The sequence below is a fragment of the Neophocaena asiaeorientalis genome, unplaced genomic scaffold (assembly GCF_003031525.2).
Source record: "Neophocaena asiaeorientalis asiaeorientalis breed wild unplaced genomic scaffold, Neophocaena_asiaeorientalis_V1.1 scaffold108, whole genome shotgun sequence".
Taxonomy (NCBI): Eukaryota; Metazoa; Chordata; class Mammalia; order Artiodactyla; family Phocoenidae; genus Neophocaena; species Neophocaena asiaeorientalis.
In genome coordinates, this window is record NW_020173770.1 from 3,140,285 (window position 1) to 3,162,367 (window position 22,083).

The following is a 22,083-nucleotide window of genomic DNA, read 5'->3' on the forward strand; positions in this document are numbered from 1 at the left end:
TCCAGTGAGACTTCCTGGCGGATGTGGTGGTGCAGGGCAAGAACTAGAACCCAGATGTTGTTCTAGAATAAAAACAACCATTGCCATAGGGCCAGGAAATATTTTTATAAATTTCGGCTAGTGCTTCCTCGAGAAGTGAAATACTGACTCTCCAAATATCACCCGCGGCCAGAGGCTGGCCCCTCCCAGGTGGGTGTGCCCCTGCAATTATTTTAGGCTGGTGGATAATATCTGGTTTCTAACATACTCAATGGAGCATGAATATTCATGTTGGTCAAAGAGTAAAAATTCAAGAAGTAAAACATTCCATATTCACGTGTGTCTAAAATTCCCTGCGGGTCGGGGGGGGGGAACTGGATATTTACAAGTTCGAATAAACTGGGGACCAGCCATTGAGCCAGAGAAGGATCCTCCAAACCTCCTGGGGATTCCGCAGCAGCCTCCTTCGAGGCCTGGTTAGAAGGGGCAGAGTCACACCCTTGTGTTTAGCCAGGGACACATTTGGATGGAAAGCAGGACCCCAGTGCCTTCTTTGTTTCTTGCCACCTAAGATTCAGAGAAAGCTGGGAAGTCTGATGCCTCTCAAGTGCAATGACACACCCCAGTAAACAAAGCCCTCTCTCAAATTAGCAGCTGAAAAGGCTAAAAGGGGATGTAAATAATGTGCAGTCCGAGGGCCCCGGGGTTGGATTGAGGGGAGAAAGCTCCAGCCTTCGCTAGGCTCAGGTCTGCTCTGTCTGTAAGGACATGCAAAGACGCATGCAGAGGCGTGTGGGTGCTGTCTATCGGGCCTCCAAGTCAGAGACAATTAAACACAGATGATTAAGACCGGCGTTTGAGGAGGATGTACATACAGATAAACAGGCATCACAAAGCTCTTTAAGAAAGCAAAATAGAAAACAGCGGCTTTTAGATTTTACATCAAGGGATAAAAACATAGCATGTCAGACACTGCGAGTCGTTTTAAATGACATTTTATTTTTTGTTGTCATGGGTTAACTTTCGAGCCTACTAGAAGAATACCATGATTATAGTGAATAAAAAATATAGATGGTAGAATAAAAATATTAGGTTATACTAAGTTAGTTTTTTTTTTTTTTTTAATCATCATCCACAATGATTTTTAGGACTTGAGCTTTGGGAAAAAAAACCAAGAAAACTTAATTTGGGTTTTTTTTTTACACTTCCCTCAGTTAAACGTTTAGAACACATATTGGGAACCATTTGCGGACACGTATTACAATAAACAGAAGGACCACAAAAATTAAAACAAGTTCTAAAGACCCTCATATATACAAACTTCTGTACAGAATGAGCACAAGAATTCACTCAATTAAAACCATCTCCTGTGGTCTACGTACTGTTTTTCGAAAAAGAGAGAAAACTGATCTGCCTATACTCATTTATTTTTCCACTTGATCCCAGTATTTTAAATGGTGTCTCCACTCCATAAATTAGTAACTGTTCAGTAGCGGAGAAATACGCTATTTTAAATTATACCAAAGGAAATCAGGAACTTCCCTGCAAGGGCTGACCTTCGTTGCCTGATATAAGTTGAAGGGACACTCAACCAACAAAAAGTCACACCACCAGGTACAGCCAGGAGGGTCTGAGAAGACATCCTGCAAGGGCCAGCCAGGGTTTGGCCTCGAGAGATGAGGGTTCCTAAGCTGTTATTACACAGTTCTGCAGTGAAGGCCTAAGCTCTCTTACTGCGCTCCACTCAGGTCAACCGGCCTCTCTGCTAATGTGTCATTTGGCACAAAAAGAAAGGATTTCTGGGCAAGACTCAGGCTCTCTCAAGACGGACACACTCAGAAGCTTCCGACTTTGATAAACATAAAAGCACGTCCCAGGCCCGTATCCACCTCGCTCCCCAGTGCTAAAGCCCTCCCACTCAGTGGCTGGAGACGAACTCCTGTTAAGGAAAAGCAATTGCACTAAACATCAGACATCACAGGCCCAATGAGGTAAACGCCAGACGTGGGAGAAGATGCGGAGGGAGAGGAAGGATACCAGCTGGCTCTCTGGCGGGCGCTGCGCATTCACTGCACGATCCCGGAGTCCACTGAGGTCTGCTTGCGCGTCGTCTTGGGAGGCGGTGGCGGCGGGGTCTTGCTGGGCAGCGGAGGGGGGAGATGCTGGAAGACAGAAAATGGGGGAAACTCCAGGGGGGTCTGAGCCGGCAGGGGGGGCGCGGTGAGGGAAAGTCGACCTGCAGCCCTGGGCGGGAACTGCCCTCTCCTCGTGACTCCGGGCAGGCAGGTCGGCCACGCTCAGGACCGCGTGGCTGTGGCCCTGGCCACTATTTCACACGTAGTGTGACCAGACCCTGAGACGTGTAACCGCTGCTGTTGACCTAAGGGCCCCTGGAAATGGACCGGGTTCAGAAGCGGGCAGCTGAAATGGTTAAGGACAAGTGAATGTGGGCAAAGCAGGACCCAGGCCAGCCAGGTAGCCTGTGGCCATGTCACAGCTGAGCCTCCCGGGGTGAGGACCACCCAGAGGCCCCTCCTCATGACCCGTGAAGATGCCCCGAAATGGTTCAGGGACAAACAAGTCCTTGGAGATGCTCTCCATGGGTGGGTGGCTGAGAGGCCTGCTTTGCTCTCAGAAATGGGAAGGCCACATGAGAGAGGGTCAGCAAGTGGGCCATGGTGGCACCTGCGGCCACCATCCAGGTGACCCATTGACAAGGCAGCTTCTCATCCACAGTCGCTTCCCAAACTGTAAACAGAGGAGGATGAACAAGGCTGGGGGGTGTTTAAATTCTTCACGAGGGGAGCACAGTTTATCAAGAAATGGGTGCAGCTGTGCTCTAATAAAAGTTTATTTACAAAGACAGGCGCGGGCTGGACGTGGCTTATGGGCCACAGTTGGCCTTAGGTTCTCAAGAATGGATTTACGGGCTTCCGTGGTGGCGCAGTGGTTGGGAGTCCGCCTGCCGATGCAGGGGACGCGGGTTCGTGCCCCGGTCCAGGAAGATCCCACGTGCCGCGGAGCGGCTGGGCCCGTGAGCCATGGCCGCTGAGCCTGCGCGTCCGCAACGGGAGGGGCCGCAACAGTGAGAGGCCCGCGTACCGCAAAAAAAAAAAAAAAAAAAAAATGGATTTAAAACTGTAACGGCGATAAGAGAAACGGAATGTACCTGTCAGGGTGTGAATGATGGAGGGCAGCTGGTGGCCTTGCTCTTGGTGGGCACGTGACACGCACAAGAGGTCAACGTGTGTTGACCACATGCATAAAGCAATGAGTGAACAAATGAACGAATGAGTGAATGAATGAGCAGAGGAACAAATAAACAGACCAGGGTAAGTGGGCACATGCCACAGGCAGAACAAAGCAGAAAGAGATCACAAAGCACTGGCCTCTAACTAAGGCTGAGAGCGCATTGTTAACAGCCTCTCAGGGGAAGGTCACGTTTAGCTCAATGTGAGAAAAGAAGTTTCAAGGACAGAACAGTGACAAAGCCGTGTCTTGACTCATTGCCCAACTTTCCTCCTGATTCTGAGACACACGAATACTAAAGTGATCTAGGGCTTAAGAGAGAGAAGAGAGTCAATGTGGAAACACAGAACTGATGTAATGATATTTAGACACCGTAACCAGGCAAGTAAAAGAACAGACTTGTAAATCTTTTTAAGCTGGTAAGAACGGTCAAAAGAAATACCGATTTCTGGCTCTGTTGAGGCGTTTGTTTGCTGACACATGGAAGTAAACAGTGTGGGCCGGTGTGCGCGGCGCGGAGCCAGGCCGCGGTCGGAACTGCCCTCTGGGCCAAAGACGTGCATGGTGGGCTCATCACCACTGAGCGGCTCGGGAGCTCGGACTACTGGTCGTAACAGGCATTTTGAAAGAAACGACAGCTTAAACTGGCAACAGCTAGACAGAGAGTTGACTACAAGCCCGAGGCTCATCAATGAGAGTGACAGGAGGACATGTGTCAGCCCCCATGGAGGGCGAACCGATCATTATCCCACAACAGCTCTTGGGGCCCGAAAGGGAGGCACCCCTGGAAACCCAGCTGCTTCCAGAGATGACACCCTAACCCACAGGCATGCCTCCTGAAGGGGTACTCACACTGCAGGTACGTCATACAAGACACCGAGAGCAAGGCGACTTGGGTAATTAATCTCATGGAACTCACACCCCTTTATAAATGGAGCCGAAGCTTGTGCATGTTTGTCCTTCCTCCAACAGCAGTGGCAGCAGTAACTCAGAGGATGTGTCCCAGAAACCGAGACCATCAAATGTTGCCCCTGAATTGGTTTGTAACAAAAATGGACTTGCTTCACACTTCCAAGTTCAGAATTTTCAGTGTAGGGAGACCTGGGGGACATTCTTGCTTTTCCGATAAAATAAAGATGAAAATCAAGACGGTTAACTACACTGTTAAGAAAACAACACTTCAACCAATCAACGATCTCTCTCAACTCCCTGCGTCTCTTTTTATTCTAACCTGTCGTGAAACTCGCGGGAAGGGTCAGACTTACATTTCCTTAGTTGCTACAAACTGTTCCAGCTTCCTAAAAAGCCATCATGGGGCACCGGGTCCCTTCTCCGGCCGGTCCCCCATCATGGAATCTCGAGGGACAGAGGGCTGACCCGAAAGGCACTGCAGCCTTGGAAGCACGAACCACCCCTTCAGCACCAAAGAGGAAGCCCCACCGCTTGTCTGGTTTTCTTATGCAAGAGGAATAATCGAATAAATATACTGTCAATAAATCCCCTCTTTCTTCTGCTCCTCTCACAAGAAGATAATAAACTTGCAGAAAGCTCAGTGAAAAAGTCTCCATTAAAAAAAAAAAGAAAGAAAAAAGAATGCAGGATTTATATTGTTTTAGAAGGGGAAAAAACACAGCTTGCTGTTATGAAAAGAATCGTGGCCACATGACTACCTCATGTCTTCCATGTTCTTCTACAGGAGTTCTGCTGCCATATAATTACGTTATAGAGGCTGACCAGCTGCACGTGTGATCGGGGATATTCTACTCCTCAGCCTGCATGGCTTTAATTTCATTAGGCTGTGAATAGCGTGGCTGGGGGAGGGATGAACCTGGATGCGATCACCCAGCGCTGCTGGGTCATTTCATGTGGGCACGCGGACCTCTGCACGCAGCCGGGCCAGTGAACAAAGGAGAGGCCTGTGTGACAGCAGCCTTAAGAAGCAGGAGAGAATGCGGGGGGATCTCAAAAGTATGTTTCTAGAGCCGTGAGCCGGTAACAGAGGCACGGGTTTAGGTGTTTTTTTCAGGCTTTTAGCTGACGTTTGCATAAGTAGGCAGGCCCAGAGGCCAGAGCAGTGAGCACATCAGACACGATTAATGACGGTCTCCGAGGGGGGACTAGCCTGGGCACCAGTGTTGACGAGGGTTCGAGTTGGCAGACCATGCTTGTGGCAGCCAGCACCCCGAATCTAAACGGGGTGGGGTAGGTTTCAGGGCTAGAGGTGTGGCTAGGGATGGGTGGCCTCGGGGAACAGGGTTTGCCCAACCTTGCTTCTCCTTTGCAGATTCTCTGTGCAGCAAATGCCTGTCCCCACCCGGGAGTGGCCGGTGCGAGGGTGGGGCTGCCTGGAAGAACTGCCGGGACCTGGGCTTCTCAAGGGCGAGGCTGGTGTCCAGGAGCACAGGCCCCCGACCACGTGTGGCATCGGCCGGCTTCTTAAAAAGTCAGACAAACCTCTTCATACAAAAGCTACTTCTCAACACCACACTTTCCTAAGAAGTGCAGTGACCTCCAAGGTCACGAGAGTGGCCCTTCGATCCACTGGCTGGAGTTCTTCCCCCTTTGCCTCATCCTGAGGGACCCGTGGGAAAGTGCGTCCCTGCAGCGAGGACACAGAACGACAGACCACACGCGCCGGCGTTCCATCCACTGTGACCTCTGCTCGGAATCACATCTCGGCTTGCCCAGAGTCAACACGCTAACACCAGGAAGGAGGGGTTTGTACCTGGTGCGGAGAAGGATGTGAGCCACCCACGCCCCGAGTCCTGACTTACCCTCTGCTGAGGAGGAGGGGGCGGGGGGCTCGGCAGGCCTGTCAGGTCCAGGTTCTCGGTCAAGGCCCCGTAGTCTGCGCTGGTGCCTTTGAGAGGCAGAGGGGGCGGAACCTCAGCCACGTCCAGTCCAGTCATGCCATTCAGCTCCAAACCTGGGAAACAGGGTGGATCAGAGTCAAACCCACATCCCCAGCAGGCGTGGACGCACACACGGCGGCTCTGTGCTCTCTCAGGGGTGGCAGGGAAGCGGGAACCCCTTCTCCTCCCAGAAATGCTTGTCAACAGGGCACAGAAGAGAGCAGAGAGGGGCAGAGGAGGCCAGGGGTGGCATTGCCTCCGAAGGGCATGCTCTAGAAAGAGAATACCAACTGTCACGTGATGTGTAAAACCTGAGCTTAAAGGACAGATCAAACCACTGGACAAACAGCCATGTCGACCTGGGACCCTTATTTATTTCATTTACTGTTTATTTATGTCCTTACTACTTATCTATCTATTTATTGATTTATTTATGCATGCTGCGCCTTGAGGCCTGCAGTATCCTAGTTCCCCGACCAGGGACCGAACCCGGACCCTCAGCAGCGAAAGCACAGTCCCAACCACGGGACCGCCAGGGAATTCCCAACCTGGGACCATTCTGATCCCTCCTAGGCCCCTCTGCCTTGGAGCCATCTACACAGCTTGGGGTCACGAGGACTGTCTACGCCCGCAGTTTTCAGAGCCCAGCCGGGACGCTGCACCAGGCGTCCCGCAGTTATGAGCCGGGGAGCTTCACCAAAGCCAAGTTTAATAACGCAGCTCACAAGCAGCCTCCTGCCTTTCAGAGCTCTCACTCCAGGAAAAGCCAATTGTACGAAACGCAGTTATTAGCTGTGGCAGCCGCTGCGGCTGGTGCTTTAAGTAACCCAAGGGGAAGTACCGTTTTTAAAGCAAAGCAAAATGGAGCTGTTTTCAGACAGAGGAATGATCATTAAGGCAATATACTTTCTCAGCCTTTGTTGAGACTCCTAGAAATAACGTGTCATTTATGTTAAAGAGAGAAAAACTGACATTTTTGCTGTCGGGTCTCTGTTAAAGTTATCCCGATGATGCATCTGACGAAAAACCCTTCACTAGGCAAGTGCTTCCTAGGAAGAGTTGTGTCAATTTATAAGGAAGTCTTGCAGTTGAATCCAGGGGCAGGAAGGTGGTCTCTGATTGAATGACTGCCCTCGTGATTGGTTGTTTTTATTACGGTATTTATTTAATATTTACCATTGTAACCATTTTTAAGTGTACAAATCAGTGGCGTCGGCCACATTCACACTGTTGCACAACCATCACCACTATCAACTGTATCACCCCAAACACAAAGGCTCTACCCTGAAAGTGATAATTCCCGCTCCGCTCTCCCCCCCACCCCCTGATAACCTCGAATCCACTTTCTGTCTGCATGAATTTGATTATTTCAGCTATTTCATATAACTGGAATCATATATCTGTCCCGGCTTATTTCACTTAGTGTTCTCCAGTTCATCCATGTTGCAGCGCGTACCAGAACTTGTTTGGTAACGGCTGAATCATATGTCCTGCACGGGGATTTCTCCGGATGCACATTTCAGTTGATTCATCAACTGATGCGCCCTTGGGCTGTTTCCACCCGTTGGCTGTTGTGAGTGATGCAGCTATGAACATTCACGTGCAAGAATTTGCTTGAGTCCTTGTGTCCAATTCTCTGGGGTAAACATCTAGGAGTGGGCTTGCTGGGGGTTATGGTGATTCTATGTTTAATTTCAAGGAACCCCTAAAGCGTTCTCCACAGCAGCTGCAATGGTGCCTGTTTTTAGCTACTTATAAAAAAAATTAAAATATTTTTGAAGAAGATCACTGGTTATAGTGCAAGGATGTGAAACTAGGACACACCAGGAGACCATCTCCCTTCCAGAGCCCAGAAACTCGTGGCTCTCTCAGGCTCATTACTGTGGCAGCCCTGACTCGTGACCAGATGGACCACCTCCAGATTCTGCTGCTCCCCTTTCAGCGAGAAGAAACCAGACGTTGAGGACAACTGTTTGCTGCACAAGCCACTCCTCAGGCTGGTGCTCCCCGTCCCCCCGCCTTTTTTTTTTTAAGATTTTTTTAATGTGGACCATTTTTAAAGTCTTTATTGAATTTGTTTCAATATTGAAATGTGTTTTGGTTTTTTGGTCACGAGGCATGTGGGATCTTAGCTCCCAGACCAGGGATCGAACCCGCACCCCCTGAACTGGAAGGTGAAGTCTTAACCACTGGACTACCAGGGAAGTCCCCCCCATCCTCTTTCTCCGACCGCCCTCGTTCTGCTGCTGCCCTCACTCCCTGCCACTCTCTTCCTGCCAGGATGTTGCCTCTCTGGCCGGCCTGACTTGAGTGGTGAAAAGCTGGGTACCACTGGCAGTGGGTTCCACAGCATCTGTCCACAATTCACACCAACCCGGAACCTCAGAATATGACCTTCTTTGGAAATAGTGTCTTTACAGAATCCCCCCCATCCTCTTTCTCCGGCCGCCCTCGTTCTGCTGCTGCCCTCACTCCCTGCCACTCTCTTCCTGCCAGGATGTTGCCTCTCTGGCCGGCCTGACTTGAGTGGTGAAAAGCTGGGTACCACTGGCAGTGGGTTCCACAGCATCTGTCCACAATTCACACCAACCCGGAACCTCAGAATATGACCTTCTTTGGAAATAGTGTCTTTACAGATGTATTAGTTAAGGATCTCGAGAGGAGATCATCCTGGATTTATGATGGGCCCTAAACCCAATCTCCAGTCTCCTGTACGAAGAGGACAGAGCACAGAAACACGGAGAACAAGGCCTGGGAAGAGAGGGGAGGGATTGGAGTGATGTGTTGACAAGCCAAGGAACGCCAAGGACTGCCGGAATCCACCAGAAGCCGGAAGAGGCACGGGCAGATTCTCCCTCTGAGACTCTACACAGCATCAAGGCTGTTGATACCTCGTTTCAGACTTCGGGCCTCCAGACTGTGAGAGAGTAACTTTCTGATCCTTTAGGCCACCAAGTCTGTGGTGATATATCGAGCAGCCCTAGAAATCGGGCAAAACTGGAAAGTAAGTTCTACCCATAGCCCCTCAGCACAGCCTGGCAGGGCTTCTTTCCTTCCCATTCCTCCTGGACGCAAAAAGGCTCACAACTCCCCCACCCGCCCCCACGGGCAGCATTATCTGGTGACACGAAATGGAGGACATTCCACATGCGTCTCGAGTTACCCCCAGCACACAGGAGGTCTGGAGATCCGAACGGGCCCCATGCCTTCCTCCCAGGGAGCGCAGGAGCCCAGGACTGGGCTTTGGCCTGATTTGCTTTAGTCCCAGGGGCCATTCCCAGGAAGTCAGGTGCTTGTCAAAACTCTCACCATCTGCTGGACAGAGAGGGTGGGTCTAACTTTAGAGACTTCGATCAAGGGGGAGGTCACAGAGCAGCGTCAGGAATTCAAATGTGGACCGTGTCCCACTTACTGGACTGCAGGCTGAAGCTGAGCTTGGCCCTCGGTGTGACCGGCGGAGGCGTGTGCTGGGAGGACGGGGAGGACGGTGACACCGAGAAGCGCCTTTCACTGCCCATGACGTTGATCACCTGGCTCTTCGGTCTCTGGGGCCGCAGGGGACTTATCTACATCAGAGGGACGGAAAGAGCATAGTTAGGATCTGTCATGGGCTGAGTTGTCTCACTGCAAAAATCCCTATGTTGAAGCCCTAATCCCTCAGCACCTGCGAATATGACCTTATCTGGAAATAGGGTCCCTGCAGGTGGTCAAGTTAAGATGAGGTGGTTACAGTGGTTCCTAATCCAATATGACTGGTGTCCTTATAAAAGGGGGAAATTTGGACCCTGACCCATGGACACAGGGACAGCGCCACGTGAACATGAAGGCAGAGATCAGGGTGATGCTTGTACAAGCCAAGTGAGGCCAAAGACTGCTGGTCGACCGCCAGACGCTGGGGAAGAGGCCAGGAGCGGAAGCCCCTCACAGCCTCAGAGGGAACCAGCCCAGCTGACACCTTGATCTTGGACGTCCAGCCTCTGGACCATGAGACAATGAATCTCTGTCATTTCAGCTGCCCAGCCTGTGGTACTTTGTTACGGCAGCCCTGGCAAACTGATACAGGCTTCACAATAATCTCCTTACCCACTCCGGGGTTGATGTCACATCACACGCTTCCTGGACATAAGTGTAATGTGGGCCATTCAGTGGGGGTGAGAGCACACAAGGAAAGCTCCAAAGGGTCACGAGTGGACTCAATGACCAGCTCAGTGACCGGAACGCCTCAGACGCCTAATTTCTTGGTCTTTCTTGGCAGGTACGTGAAAATCTAGAAACTTACCGAAGGATTTTTTTTATTCATCTCCTATTTCTTCTCTCATGCTACGCTATTACTGAGTAGGAATTCTTTCCACTTTTCACTGCATTTTTCCTCCCCATCTCTGACTTTCGGATGCACTTGACTCTTCCCACCTAAGCCTTTTCCTGTAACTGTAACATCAGGGTGTTTTATTTATCTATTTCTTACAACCTGGTCTCAGATCACTAGGCCTGGGGGAACACAAGCGGTTCAAAATACTCCCAAGGTAGGAGTCATTAGCAAAGTTATTAACCCAGCTGAGAAGGAGGAAGGCAGGGCTTCCGGGAGGGCAGGGCTCCGGGCCTGCTTCCGGGGGCTTCATTCCTGGGCCTGCTGGTGGGGGTCAGCTGCAGGGCGGTGGGCGGCAGCATGTGCCTCTCAGTGGTCTGCAGAGGCAGGGCCTCCCTGGAGGCTACTGAGGCTGGAAGGAGGGGAGGAAGGCTTAAGCCCTTTGGTAAACGGGGGACTGAGGGGACACTGGCCAACAGGTCGACCTCCAGAACTATACTATGCCAACGAAAGAGATACCGGAGACCAGGTGTCATCCCTCATCTGCAGAAACCGATGAGTTCCCTGCAGCTCAAGTGCTGCGGGAGGTCTGGGACAGCCTGCTGAGCTCCGGCTCCTCCTCGGGTGCGTGTGTATAGGGACTGGAAACGGGGATTCAGGGATTGCGTAGGTGCCCCTCCCATCCTTCCCACCCCATCCCGTAAGTGCACATTCTGACAATTCGGGGAGCAGAGGACATTCTACTGGTGAGATGCAAACTGCACGTGGAGGCTGCCCCTCCTGCCCCAGGCAGACTCTGAGAGGCTTAGCTAGAGGTCATGAAATTGTTGATGCAAATTCAGGCAGGAAGCCGAATGCAGCCCCGTGGAGGGAACAGAGAAAACCCCTGCAGAAGCACGAGGAGGCCAGGTGGACGCACAGAGCCGTGCAAGCCCAGCGCCGCCCCAGGGAACGGGGCTACTGCCGCCACTCAGTAACCCTGCCTCTCACAGACCCCACCAGCCCACCTGCTCTGTCCCGCAGCACCTGGCCGGTCACAGGCACACGGAGGCTTGAATAGAAAACTCCAGGTGCCTAACCGGACTCACAGACCTTGCCAGCAGCTGTAACCCGGAGGACAGACTGCTACCGGGGCTGGACAAGAATAGCCAATCTGCCTCCAGCGAGAAGTCAGGAGGCCTAGCCCCTGGAGCTACAGCGGTGGTTATTCTGAGACTCCTCAGAGGCCGACAGCGGGGTCAAGGTTCTGTGCTCTGACCTTGGTGGGTTCTTGTGCATTGGCTGAGGGTACCCCAGGCCAGCCACGGGGGGCGGGGTGCACTTTGTGCCGGAACTCAGCCCATCTTCGCTAGCATCCTCGCGGGAAAGCAGGGCCACGGCGGGGAGGGACAGGCTTATACTGTGATGATGGCTGAGCCTGGCACGTCCTTTCCCTTCTCTGCACGCAACTTAATTCTGTTCAACTCTGCCACGTGGCTCAAATTCTCTGAGGCCCTCAGTTTTAACATCTTAAAGTGGAGCTTGCGTGAAAATGTACGGAAGACTTGCACAGGCTCTGCCCTTAGTAAATATTCAAAAAATGTTGCTGTTCGTTCCCCCACCCAGTGATGGTGTCTGGACTCTAGAGAGAGGGGGGTGCCAGCCAGTCCCAGCGGGGTCGCTGGTCTCTCAACTTTCCAGAGGAGCGGACAGAGCACAGGGGGCGGGGGCGGGCTCGTCAGAAACCTCTGGATCCCACTGCGCCAGGTTGCATCTGGGCACTTAGTGCTGGCCTGTGGCCAGTCCCGCCCCGGGCCCTGCACCCTGGGCCCCTGCACTCTGCAGTCCCAGCTGTGTGCAAAGGCCTCGCCAGGGCACCTGCCTTCATGAAGACTGCGTTGCGGCTCTGGGGTCTCCCTTCCACCTCTAAGCACCCAAGCGGCATGTGACTGCCGGTCTCCATGGCGTGTGGTCTGGATGAAACATACCCTCTGGTATTCAAGATACAAACAAGCAGCGACGTATGTCTTATTAAACGGTGGTCCCACCTGAACCCTTTGATAAGCAACCCTTCAGTAACAGCCGGGACAGGGCATGGACTCCCTGCCCAGGGCAGGCACATTCTTGGCCACCGTACAGGCAAACGTCCATCCATTTTGAGAGGGAGGCAGCTCTAAGCCTGACTTGACCTTTGACACTGACGGCCTCAGAGAGCCTCTTCTTTATTTTGTCTCCAGTCTACAAATAGCACGTCCTGAATACAGCTCACCCCAGAAGCTGTCCGTGCCTAATTTTGGCCCCCAGACTCCAAACGCTGCTATGCGCTGCTGGGAGCAGAGGCAGCTCCCATCCCCCCAGGCCCAGCCCTGGAAGGAGAGCACATGCTGCTTGGGTTTCACTGCCATCACACAACCCCAGACTCTGGAATGAATGAGATTCCCGGGGATCCATCTTTAATGTCAACCCACCAGCACGTGACACGTTAAGTCCCTGAAAATCCTTCTGAAAGACAGCCAAGGGATTGAGGCATGGAGCACACGAGGCTGGGAGGATAACACGGACCTGTGTACAGCTGGCACAGCCCAGCGGGAAGGGGCTCTGGGACGCTGGCTGAGCAGATTATAACATTCGGGCAGAAACGGTGGCTTAGTGATTTCTGGTCAGGAAGGGGCAAGGGAACAGCATTAGCTGGCCCGTAGTACTGCTCTCAGACAACAAAAGCAATCTGTTCCTCTCCAGAGACGTCTGGATGTCTAATGGAAGCAAGTCCAACTTTGCCGTGGAGCCTAGAACTATGTGGGGCCTGCTGATGGCTGGGGCCCCTGTGGGATGGAGGATGGAGCACGGGGGCAAAGACGAGCATCTCCGGAGAGATGCAGCTCTCCTCTGTGCCTCTGGATGCCCTACGGCATCAGTTATACAAGGGGAGGGCTGCGAGAGAACCCCGATTTTCAAATGACTATTTCATAGCCAATGCAGTGAAATCCAATTGACAGCCCCCTTGGCTAAATGTGGAGCACAGGCAGGTCCCGGCAGCTACCGCGGAGCGAGGGAAAGCTCCCCGTGAAATTACCGTTTCTGAAAGGATCACAGCCTCAGATTGCTGCAGGGGAATGTCGGTGGGTTTAAATTCTTTATCAAATATCTCTTGATGTTTGCTGTTCCTTTTTTCCTTCTTCTTGTCCTTCTTCTCTTTATCTGGGTCATCCTTGTCTAGCTTGTCCTGGGACCGGGAGTGCATTTTCTTTGGCAGGAGGGGTTCCAGAGCAAACCTAAAGGAAATGGTTCTTTAAATCAATGACGTCTTACTAGGACAGCCACTGCTTTTCGCCCTGCAGCTCCATGTAAAGTCACTCAAAATGAATCAGGTGCTCCCTGGGAAATGCCCAGTTTTACAAGGAAAGAAAGGATTTTAAAAGGAAGGTCAAGGGAGAGTTAAGATACATGTTGCCGACTGCAATGGTTATAGTTTTGAATCTCGATAAAAACAAATTGGAAAAAAAATAGAACACTTACAGGATGATGAGGGAAATGTAAAGTCTTACTGGATATGGGATGATTACGTTCAGGGATTATTGTTGATTTACGAGGGGAGGATGGTATTTGGGGTCTATTTCAAAAGGGAAGCCCTCACCTTTGAGAGAGTCATACTGAAATATTCACGAATGCAATGAGGAGAAACAGGCAGATGCTAACGCAAAGAAATGTCCGTATCGGTACACAGGTGGCTCCCATTTGACAGCCCTTTGATGGCTCAGTGAGAAACAAGCCAATTCCAGCTTGCAAGGATGTGGAGATGCCCTCAGTTTTTTAGCCGAGAACTGAGCTTGAGATGGAGATTCTGGGTCTCAGCTCTGCCACCTTCTGGTGAGTCTCCACAACCTCTAAGCACCATGGCCTGGATGTCCCCCTTCACAAAATGAAATGGAATGAAAATGGTATTTAAGAAGAGATATGATCTCTTAAGAGAAGCTAGAGTCATACAGTCATATAGGAGAAATAGCCTGTATTGTGATTTCTGATAAATGTGTTTTTGAAACTGTGGTCTACCCATCATTCCCATATGGTTAAGAGAAGCAAAGTGGTCAGCTGAGAGGGTTCACGGAAGCTCCCTGCCCTTGAGCTGCCCAATGTCAGGCAGCCCCTGAGCCCTGCGGGAGGGCAAATCCCACCCCCGTAACGTGGGTTGTCAGGATAAGGGGCCAGGTCCCGAGCCTGCCCCTGGGAGCCCCCAGTTCTCACTGAGACCTTCCAAGCCTGACTTCCTGGGACACCTGGAGACTGAAGTGTCTTCTTCAAGGGGACACTGATTGTAAGAGAAGGAAATCTAGAAAGCCTGTCACATTGCCATCCTAGCTGTGGTTTCTTTCAAACTTCTTTGTGAACGGGACATTGAGAACAAAACCACTGCTCTGAATAAGACCATTCCAGCACCTTGGCTCCCCGACATGGGAGAGGTAACACGGAAGTCAACACTTATTAGATGGATCATTCACAAAACCACATTTCAAATCCATAGAAGACGCTGACTGCTGAGAGCAAGAATCACATCTGCTACGTTTTCTAAAAAAAAAAGAAAAAACTGGATGGTCAGCAGGATTTGAACAGTAATGGTATTGAATGTAAGCATTGATCGTCAATAGCTGCTAACATCACTGCAAGGGAGAGAGACACGAATGTCCTTCTGAATGGAAGAACCAATTGAAGTCATCCTGTCCCCAACTCATGCCTGAACATGCACAAGCCTCTAGACGTGACCCTGACCTGCAGGATATATGAAAGACAGAGAAACACAGTAACACTGTGGGGGATGCAGTAAGCAAAACCCAGATGACACCAGAAGCAACCTGGAGTTTTCAACAGATAAGTTACAAGGAAAAGAAATGAAAAGAAAAAAGTAGAAGGGGAAATCTATTGATTAAAAGAGAACTAAAGAGATACAGCAGCCCAGCTGCAGAGTGGGGCTCTTATCTGGATCAGTTTCAAACAAACTAAAAAGAAAAAAAAAAAGCCATTTATGCCCCTATTGGAAATTAAAACCAATATCTGATGATAGTATGGAATTACTGTTCACTTTTTACACGTGCTAAAGGTAGTATGACTGTGTTTTTGGTAAATTCTTACCTTTTAGAAATTCACACTGAAATGTGTACGGATGAAATGATAAGATGCCTGAGATCTGCTTCGGAATAAATATGGAAGCGGGAGAGTGTGGGCTAGGGGCTGATCATTGTTGAGGCGGGAGAGTGTGGGCTAGGGGCTGATCATTGTTGAAGCGGGAGAGTGTGGGCTAGGGGCTGATCATTGTTGAGGCGGAAGAGTGTGGGCTAGGGGCTGATCATTGTTGAGGCGGAAGAGTGTGGGCTAGGGGCTGATCATTGTTGAGGCGGAAGAGTGTGGGCTAGGGGCTGATCATTGTTGAGGCGGAAGAGTGTGGGCTAGGGGCTGATCATTGTTGAGGCGGGAGAGTGTGGGCTAGGGGCTGATCATTGTTGAGGCTGGCTCATGGCTGGTACAGGGCCTCATTACGCTATTTTGTCTCCTTCGTGTATGTCTGAAATTTTTGCATAATAAAAACTTGAAAATGATTAATGAAATACACCAGTGTTGACTTTGATTATTAAGGCATTTCTGGGCATCTGGACTTTTCCAGTTGGATACACAGTAACTACTAAATCAACATCCATTAGGTGTTAAATATTATATCTCTTCTACTATAAACAATAATTTAAAAATCTTCATGATTTTATTCTAGGTTTGGCAGAACTTGGGATAATTAATGTAGGGAAACAAAGGATTAGTGGACATCTTAAAGCTCCGGGGAGAACCTGTGCTGTGAAACCCAGACACATATACAAGGAACCAAGAGAAAGGCTGAGCTTTAAATTTTTCACATTATGAGAACCAACTGCCGACAGGACGAACTTCATTCTGCACGTAACTGGTGCCATTTGAGACCAAAGCCTCGTTTTCTCCACATCCCTTAGGTAGTGAAGGGTGGTAACCCCGAGAATGAACAAAAATCTGGACTCTAATAAAGACGCCTTCTAGTTCAAGGTTAAACAAATACGGCCCCAGGGGTGGAGACAATGATTCCCACTCATGTGTTCACATACGCAGGACAGCACTCCTCCATCTAAAACCTCTAGACCACTTTCTGCCCTCACCCCTACGTTCCTGGAAATCTAAAAACCTTTTCATAACGAGCCTGGGGATTTACCTGCAGAGAAGTTGAATTAAGTTTCTTTAGCAATCTTGCTCTCAGCGACAAGCACGCTTGATTTAAATACCTCTAAATTGAGGTTTTCCATATGGACTTGGCCTTAGAAGTTAACAGACACTGATAAAAATGACTGTTAGGAAAAAAAACGTGGGAACAGTTTGCCATCCTTCATTGGGTACACTGGTCGTCGGCAACAAAGGGCACTTGGGTTGGAGCTGTCCCTTGAGGCGCTCTGGAAGTTTGTGTCTGTGTGTCACAGGGGTCAGGAGCCTGTGGGTTTGATAGGATGGGATGATGGATTGTAAACCAAACGGGCTTGGACAAACACACAACTGTGCAAACTCGACAGCAAACCAATTAGAAGTTCTTCTCTACTGTTTAAATTGCATGTGACATTTCTTCTTTCTGTATAATCAGAACAAACTTTTCATATGTGCTAGTCACAAAACACACCAAAATGTCAATAACGAGGTTCTCTTTGCAGGAGACACAGTGGGAGCTCAATGAAATGTTCACCCGTCCGTTCCGTTCTTGATCCCTTCTTAGTTGCTTTGTGCCATCCGGTGCTCAAGGGCAAAACTGGGTCTCCAAAGAGACCTTGTAGAAAGAAGGTGGCCCTGCCAGCAATCAAGGAAGCCTGCCTGTGTGTGACAGTCCTGCCCTAGCGTGACACCTTGGAAGTGAGCAAGAGATGAAAAGTACAAGCACGCAGCTGGCAAGGAACGCATCACACTGCTTCCGGGACTTGCTGAAAAGGACTGAACGCTCACCTGGAGGTTTTACAATTTGATGGAAACTTCATCCAAAGTGGTACCCAAAGCGAGAAATTTTTCCTCAGAAATTCACAAGACTCTACAAGTCTTAGTGGCACCATGATTGTAGAAGTCTTGGATGGTCTCCATTTCAAAGAGAATTTTGATTTTTAAAAATCCTCTCAGGTGTGATGAAACAAACCCAGGGCCCTGGGTGGCTCCTTGAAGCCCCACCCAAACCTCCCCGGCTGCTGAGCCAGACTCACCCATCGGAGCCTGGCCTGGAAGGGGTGCTGTCTGATGACAGGGACGAGACAGAGGCCACAGACAGAGGCCGGGACGAGGAAGGCATTGTGAAGGATCGGACCATGGACCGGGGACGGCTGCCTCTTCTGTCGTCCAGACTTGAGGGCTGGGTTGGGCAGAGGGGAGAGAAACAGAGAGAGAGAGACTTGTTTGATGCTGTGGCAAAAGGTGCCCAGCCTGGCACGGGCAGACACCTCGGACCAGGTGGTCTTAGCAGCCCGGAATCTAGATCAAAACTGTCCACACTTTCATGAACAGTGCATGTGCTTGTTCAAAGTTGAAGACAAAAACGATGATTATTTGGAGGTGTTTTGAAATCTGATTTGATATTGTGAAAAATACCAGGAGGAACTTTGTTTTTTTAAAAATTTAAAAAGCAGTTTTCTCTACCAAGACCACAAGGCATCAACTTGTTCCAGAGTCATAGTACAATGTACTGATCAGAAAATTTAACTTGTAGAAAAATATCTAGAATGTGAAAGAATTTTACAGGATCTTTAGATGAACTTTGTATCTCTGCATGGTGACAAACCAAGAAGATCACTAAAGTATATGGACGCATAAGGACTGAACTTCTCTAGACTAAAATAGGACGCACCTGCTGCTTAATTAAAGGTGGATTTCCTCCCCTGCCAGCGACTGGTACAATGGATTAGATGGATCCATGGCTGGCGTTGCTAAAACTCCTCCTCACCAGAAAGTGGACCAGCGATGCATTCTACAGAAGAACGGTCTCTGGACAGAGTTTCCCATCGTCTCTTTGTCATGTCATACTATTGTACATTAACAAAATAAGTGTCACTGAAATACAGCACATGTCAACACCTAATTAGCTACAAAATGCTAGTGTATCTGCACCCCGAGCCAGATGTTGGCACATCTGGGATGGCAGCTGCAGCAGAAGCTCCTTTCTTTAACCTGAGGATGTGGAAACCAAATTCCTGTAGGGCATTCCCTCTCGGTGTGGCTTCAACCTCCCTAAAGCCCATCCCCACTCCACCAAAGCTGGTGTTTCATTCAGCCCATCACCTATAGAAGACCTGCCCGGGACCACGGGTGATTACAGATTGTACAACACCATTGAAAAGACGGTCTGTTTCTTAAATATTTGTTTTGTCCATGAAATACTATTTGATCTGTACACTATCTCTTCAAGAGTAAAAGGTTCAACAGATTTGTGGTTGCCAAGGGGAAAAGGAGGGATGGACTGTGAGTTTGTGATTAGCAGATGCAATCTATTACATACGGAATGGATAAACAACACGGTCCTACTGTAGGGCGCAGGGAACTATATTCAACATCCTGTGATGAACTATAATGGAAAAGAATATGAAAAAGAATGTATTTAAAAGTATAACTGAATCACTTTGATGTACACCAGAAACTAACACAACAACTGAATCATCTTGCTGTACAGTAGAAATTAAGACAACGTTGTAAATCAACTACACTTCAATAAAATAAAAATTTTAAAAATAGTAAAAGGTTCAAAATTGCTGAAGAACAGTGTAAAGCAGAAGCTGGTAACTGTTTTCTACAAAGGGTCAGATAGTAAGTATTTTAGGCTTGTGGGCCATAAGGTCTCTGTCCCAAGCATGAAAAGAGTCATGAACAGTACAGAAGTAAGTGAGCACAGCTGTGTTCCAATAAAACTTTATTTACAAGAACAGGTGTCAGGCCATAGTTTACTGATCACTGGCTCAACATGCAGCTGAAATCTGCCAGCACAGAGGGTCTGGTCCGTCTTGGGTTTAGCACCAATGATGGTGCCGTGGCCCATCTCCAGGGAGACAGCCATTGTCATTAATTGGCTTTTATAAGGAAAACTTAAAAGGAAGTGGTGACTTGCAGATTAACCCAAATTGTAAAAATGTTTCTAGAAACTCAGTCTACAATATCCTCTTCTCAGCCATTTCTGTGACAAAGCGAGAGAGAGGCATGGACATATATACACTACCAAATGTAAAACAGATAGCTAGCGGGAAGCAGCCGCATAGCACAGGGAGATCAGCTCGGTGCTCTGTGACCACCTAGAGGGGTGGGACAGGGAGGGTGGGAGGGAGGGAGACGCAAGAGGGAAGAGATATGGGAACATATGTATATGTACCTATAGTGTCCCTCCCCTCTCCCTCTCCCCACTGGTAACCACTAGTTTGTTCTCTGTATCTGTAAGTCTGCTTCTTTTCTGTTATATTCATTGGTTTGTTGTAGTTTTGGATTTCACATATACGTGATATCATCCAGTGTTTATCTTTCTCTGACTTATTTGACTGAGCATAATACCCTCCAAGTCCATCCATTTTGCTGCAAACTGGTAACACTTTATTCTTTTCTTATGTCTGAGTGGTATTCATATATCTATATATCATATCTTCTTAGGTTGCTTCCACATCGTGGCAAGTGTAAATAATGCTGCTATGAACACTGGGGTATATGTATCTTTTTGAATTACTGTTTTTGGTTTTTCCAGATATATATCCATGAGTGGGATTGCTGGGTCATAGGGTAGTTCTACTTTGAGTTTTCTGAGAAACCTCCATACTGTTTTCCACACTGGCTGCACCGACTTACATTCCCATAAACAGTGCACAAGGCTTCCCTTTTCTCCACACCCTCGCCAACATTTGCCATTTGTGTTCGTTGCGATGACAGCCGTTCTGACAGGTGTGAGGTGCGATCTCGCTGTGGTTTTGATTTGCATTTCCCCGCTGATTAGCGATGTCCAGCATCTTTTTATGTGCCTCTTGGCCATCTGCATGTCCTCTTTGGAAGATGTCTACTGAGGCCTCTGCCATCTTTTTAACCGCGTCGCTTGTTTTTATGTTGAGTCACGTAGGCTGTTTATATATGGTGGACACTAACCCCTTGGCAGTCCTATCATTTGCAGATACTTTCTCCCATTCAGTACTTTCCCTTTCTTCCACACGTTCAGACGGCAATCCAAAGCCAGAAGTGCTCCTCTCGCCCAGCCTTGCGGCTGAGCCCCGGGAGCCTGTTCTGGGTCCCTCCGTTCCTGACCCTCCCCAGGAAGAGTCCTGCCTGCTACTCTAGGTGCGTCCTGACCGCCCCATCTGCTAGCCCTGGTACCACCGTGCCCAGCTCGGCTACCGCTCTCTCTCTGGCATCCCTGTGGGACTCTGACCCTTTTGATGCTCTGAGTGAGACCCGTTCGCGGCCACTGCCTTTCAAACCCCAGGCTCCCCACTGCCAGTTCTTCCACAGCAGCAGCTTCTGAGGATGGCTCAGAGGCGGGGATCAGTGTCCCGGAAGTTGGGGACTGTCTTTCTGAGCACCCACCTGCTCAAACCACCTCGTGACCCGCGAGGGGCTGCCCTCCCACTTCTCCCCGGCAACCTCCTCAGCTTGACTTCAACCCCGTCCTCTCTGGGTCCAGGTGACGGGCAGAGGAGAAGACAGCCATCAACCTCGTGCTCGGGTGATTTTTCTGGCTTCGCAGATGCTGCCTCCGTTGTCCATCATCTTCTGGGTACGTGGAGACGCAGCCTTCCAGGAAATGCAGCTCTGCTTACGGCGGAGAAGAAACACGACCCACCTGGCATCTGGGTGCCGTGAGCCCCCATTCCTAAGAGCGCCCAGCATGACGGTTTCCATTTCTCTGATGAAATGATCTTCACGGCAGCCAGCGCTGAGGGAGGGGGTGCACAGGAGGGAGCCGGCCAGGGACCAAGAGGTGCAAGTGGCCACAGGATGACCTCATCCAGCTCGTGGGAAGACCCAGGAAGCAGCCGTGAGCGTCCAACCTGCAACCACAGAGGGCTGGTGATTTGCCCCGAGAGGCAGCCTTGAGTCTTGGTCGGGATGCACAAGCACGGATTGGGAAGAACAAAGGAAGGGGCACGGCAGGAGCCGGCTCTGGCAGAGGAGGGACAGAAGCCAGTCTGGGTCCCACGTCAGCAGGGCAGCCACTGGGTGTGGCCCTGGGTCCTCCAGGGCCATTCACCTCCCAATTCCTTCTTGACCAAGCAGAGCCTCTAGAAATGGAGGATCCAGGGCTTTTGTTTTTTCATCTGAAGCAGCTGGTCTCTCCCAGCCCTGATGGGGTAGCTCCAGCGCTAGGACACTTGGAGAGAGGGGACGTCTCTGTCACTGCAGCGGGGCGGGCAGTGGCTGGGGGGTGGTGAGAGTTAGGCGGGAATGTTGGCTCTGGCACGGACTAGATGACCTGGCATAAAACACGGAACTGCTCTGGGCTTCAGCTTCCTCCTGAGCATGTAGGGAATAATCATGCCACCTTGAGAGGCCGGCGAGGATGAGCTGAAATGACGCAGGTGACGCGCGTAGGGCGGGCCACGCTCTGAACCGCAGCCTCCGTTGCCCTCGCCGTTGTTACCACGGCCTGAAGCACAGACTCACTCCAGCCCTCTCCCCAGGAGCTGGGGACCAGTGCTGAACGTGGCTGGTGCTCGTGGCCTCTTC

The 22,083-nt window shown here is 50.1% G+C and overlaps 1 protein-coding gene across 2 annotated transcripts in view; it reads right to left on the reverse strand.

The window, feature by feature from the left end:
- Positions 1 to 958: 958 nt before the first annotated feature.
- The window catches only part of DOCK1 (dedicator of cytokinesis 1), a 463,294-nt gene continuing 442,169 nt past the window's right edge, over positions 959 to 22,083 (reverse strand). For both annotated transcript variants that reach the window (XM_024751569.1, XM_024751568.1), the window contains exons 45-49: positions 17,607 to 17,752; positions 13,439 to 13,637; positions 9,493 to 9,646; positions 6,003 to 6,154; positions 959 to 2,141 (exon numbers count right to left, since the gene is read on the reverse strand). In XM_024751569.1, the coding sequence (XP_024607337.1) occupies positions 2,046 to 2,141; positions 6,003 to 6,154; positions 9,493 to 9,646; positions 13,439 to 13,637; positions 17,607 to 17,752 (747 nt within the window). In that variant the 3' untranslated portion in view covers positions 959 to 2,045. The remainder of the gene's footprint in view (positions 2,142 to 6,002; positions 6,155 to 9,492; positions 9,647 to 13,438; positions 13,638 to 17,606; positions 17,753 to 22,083) is intronic.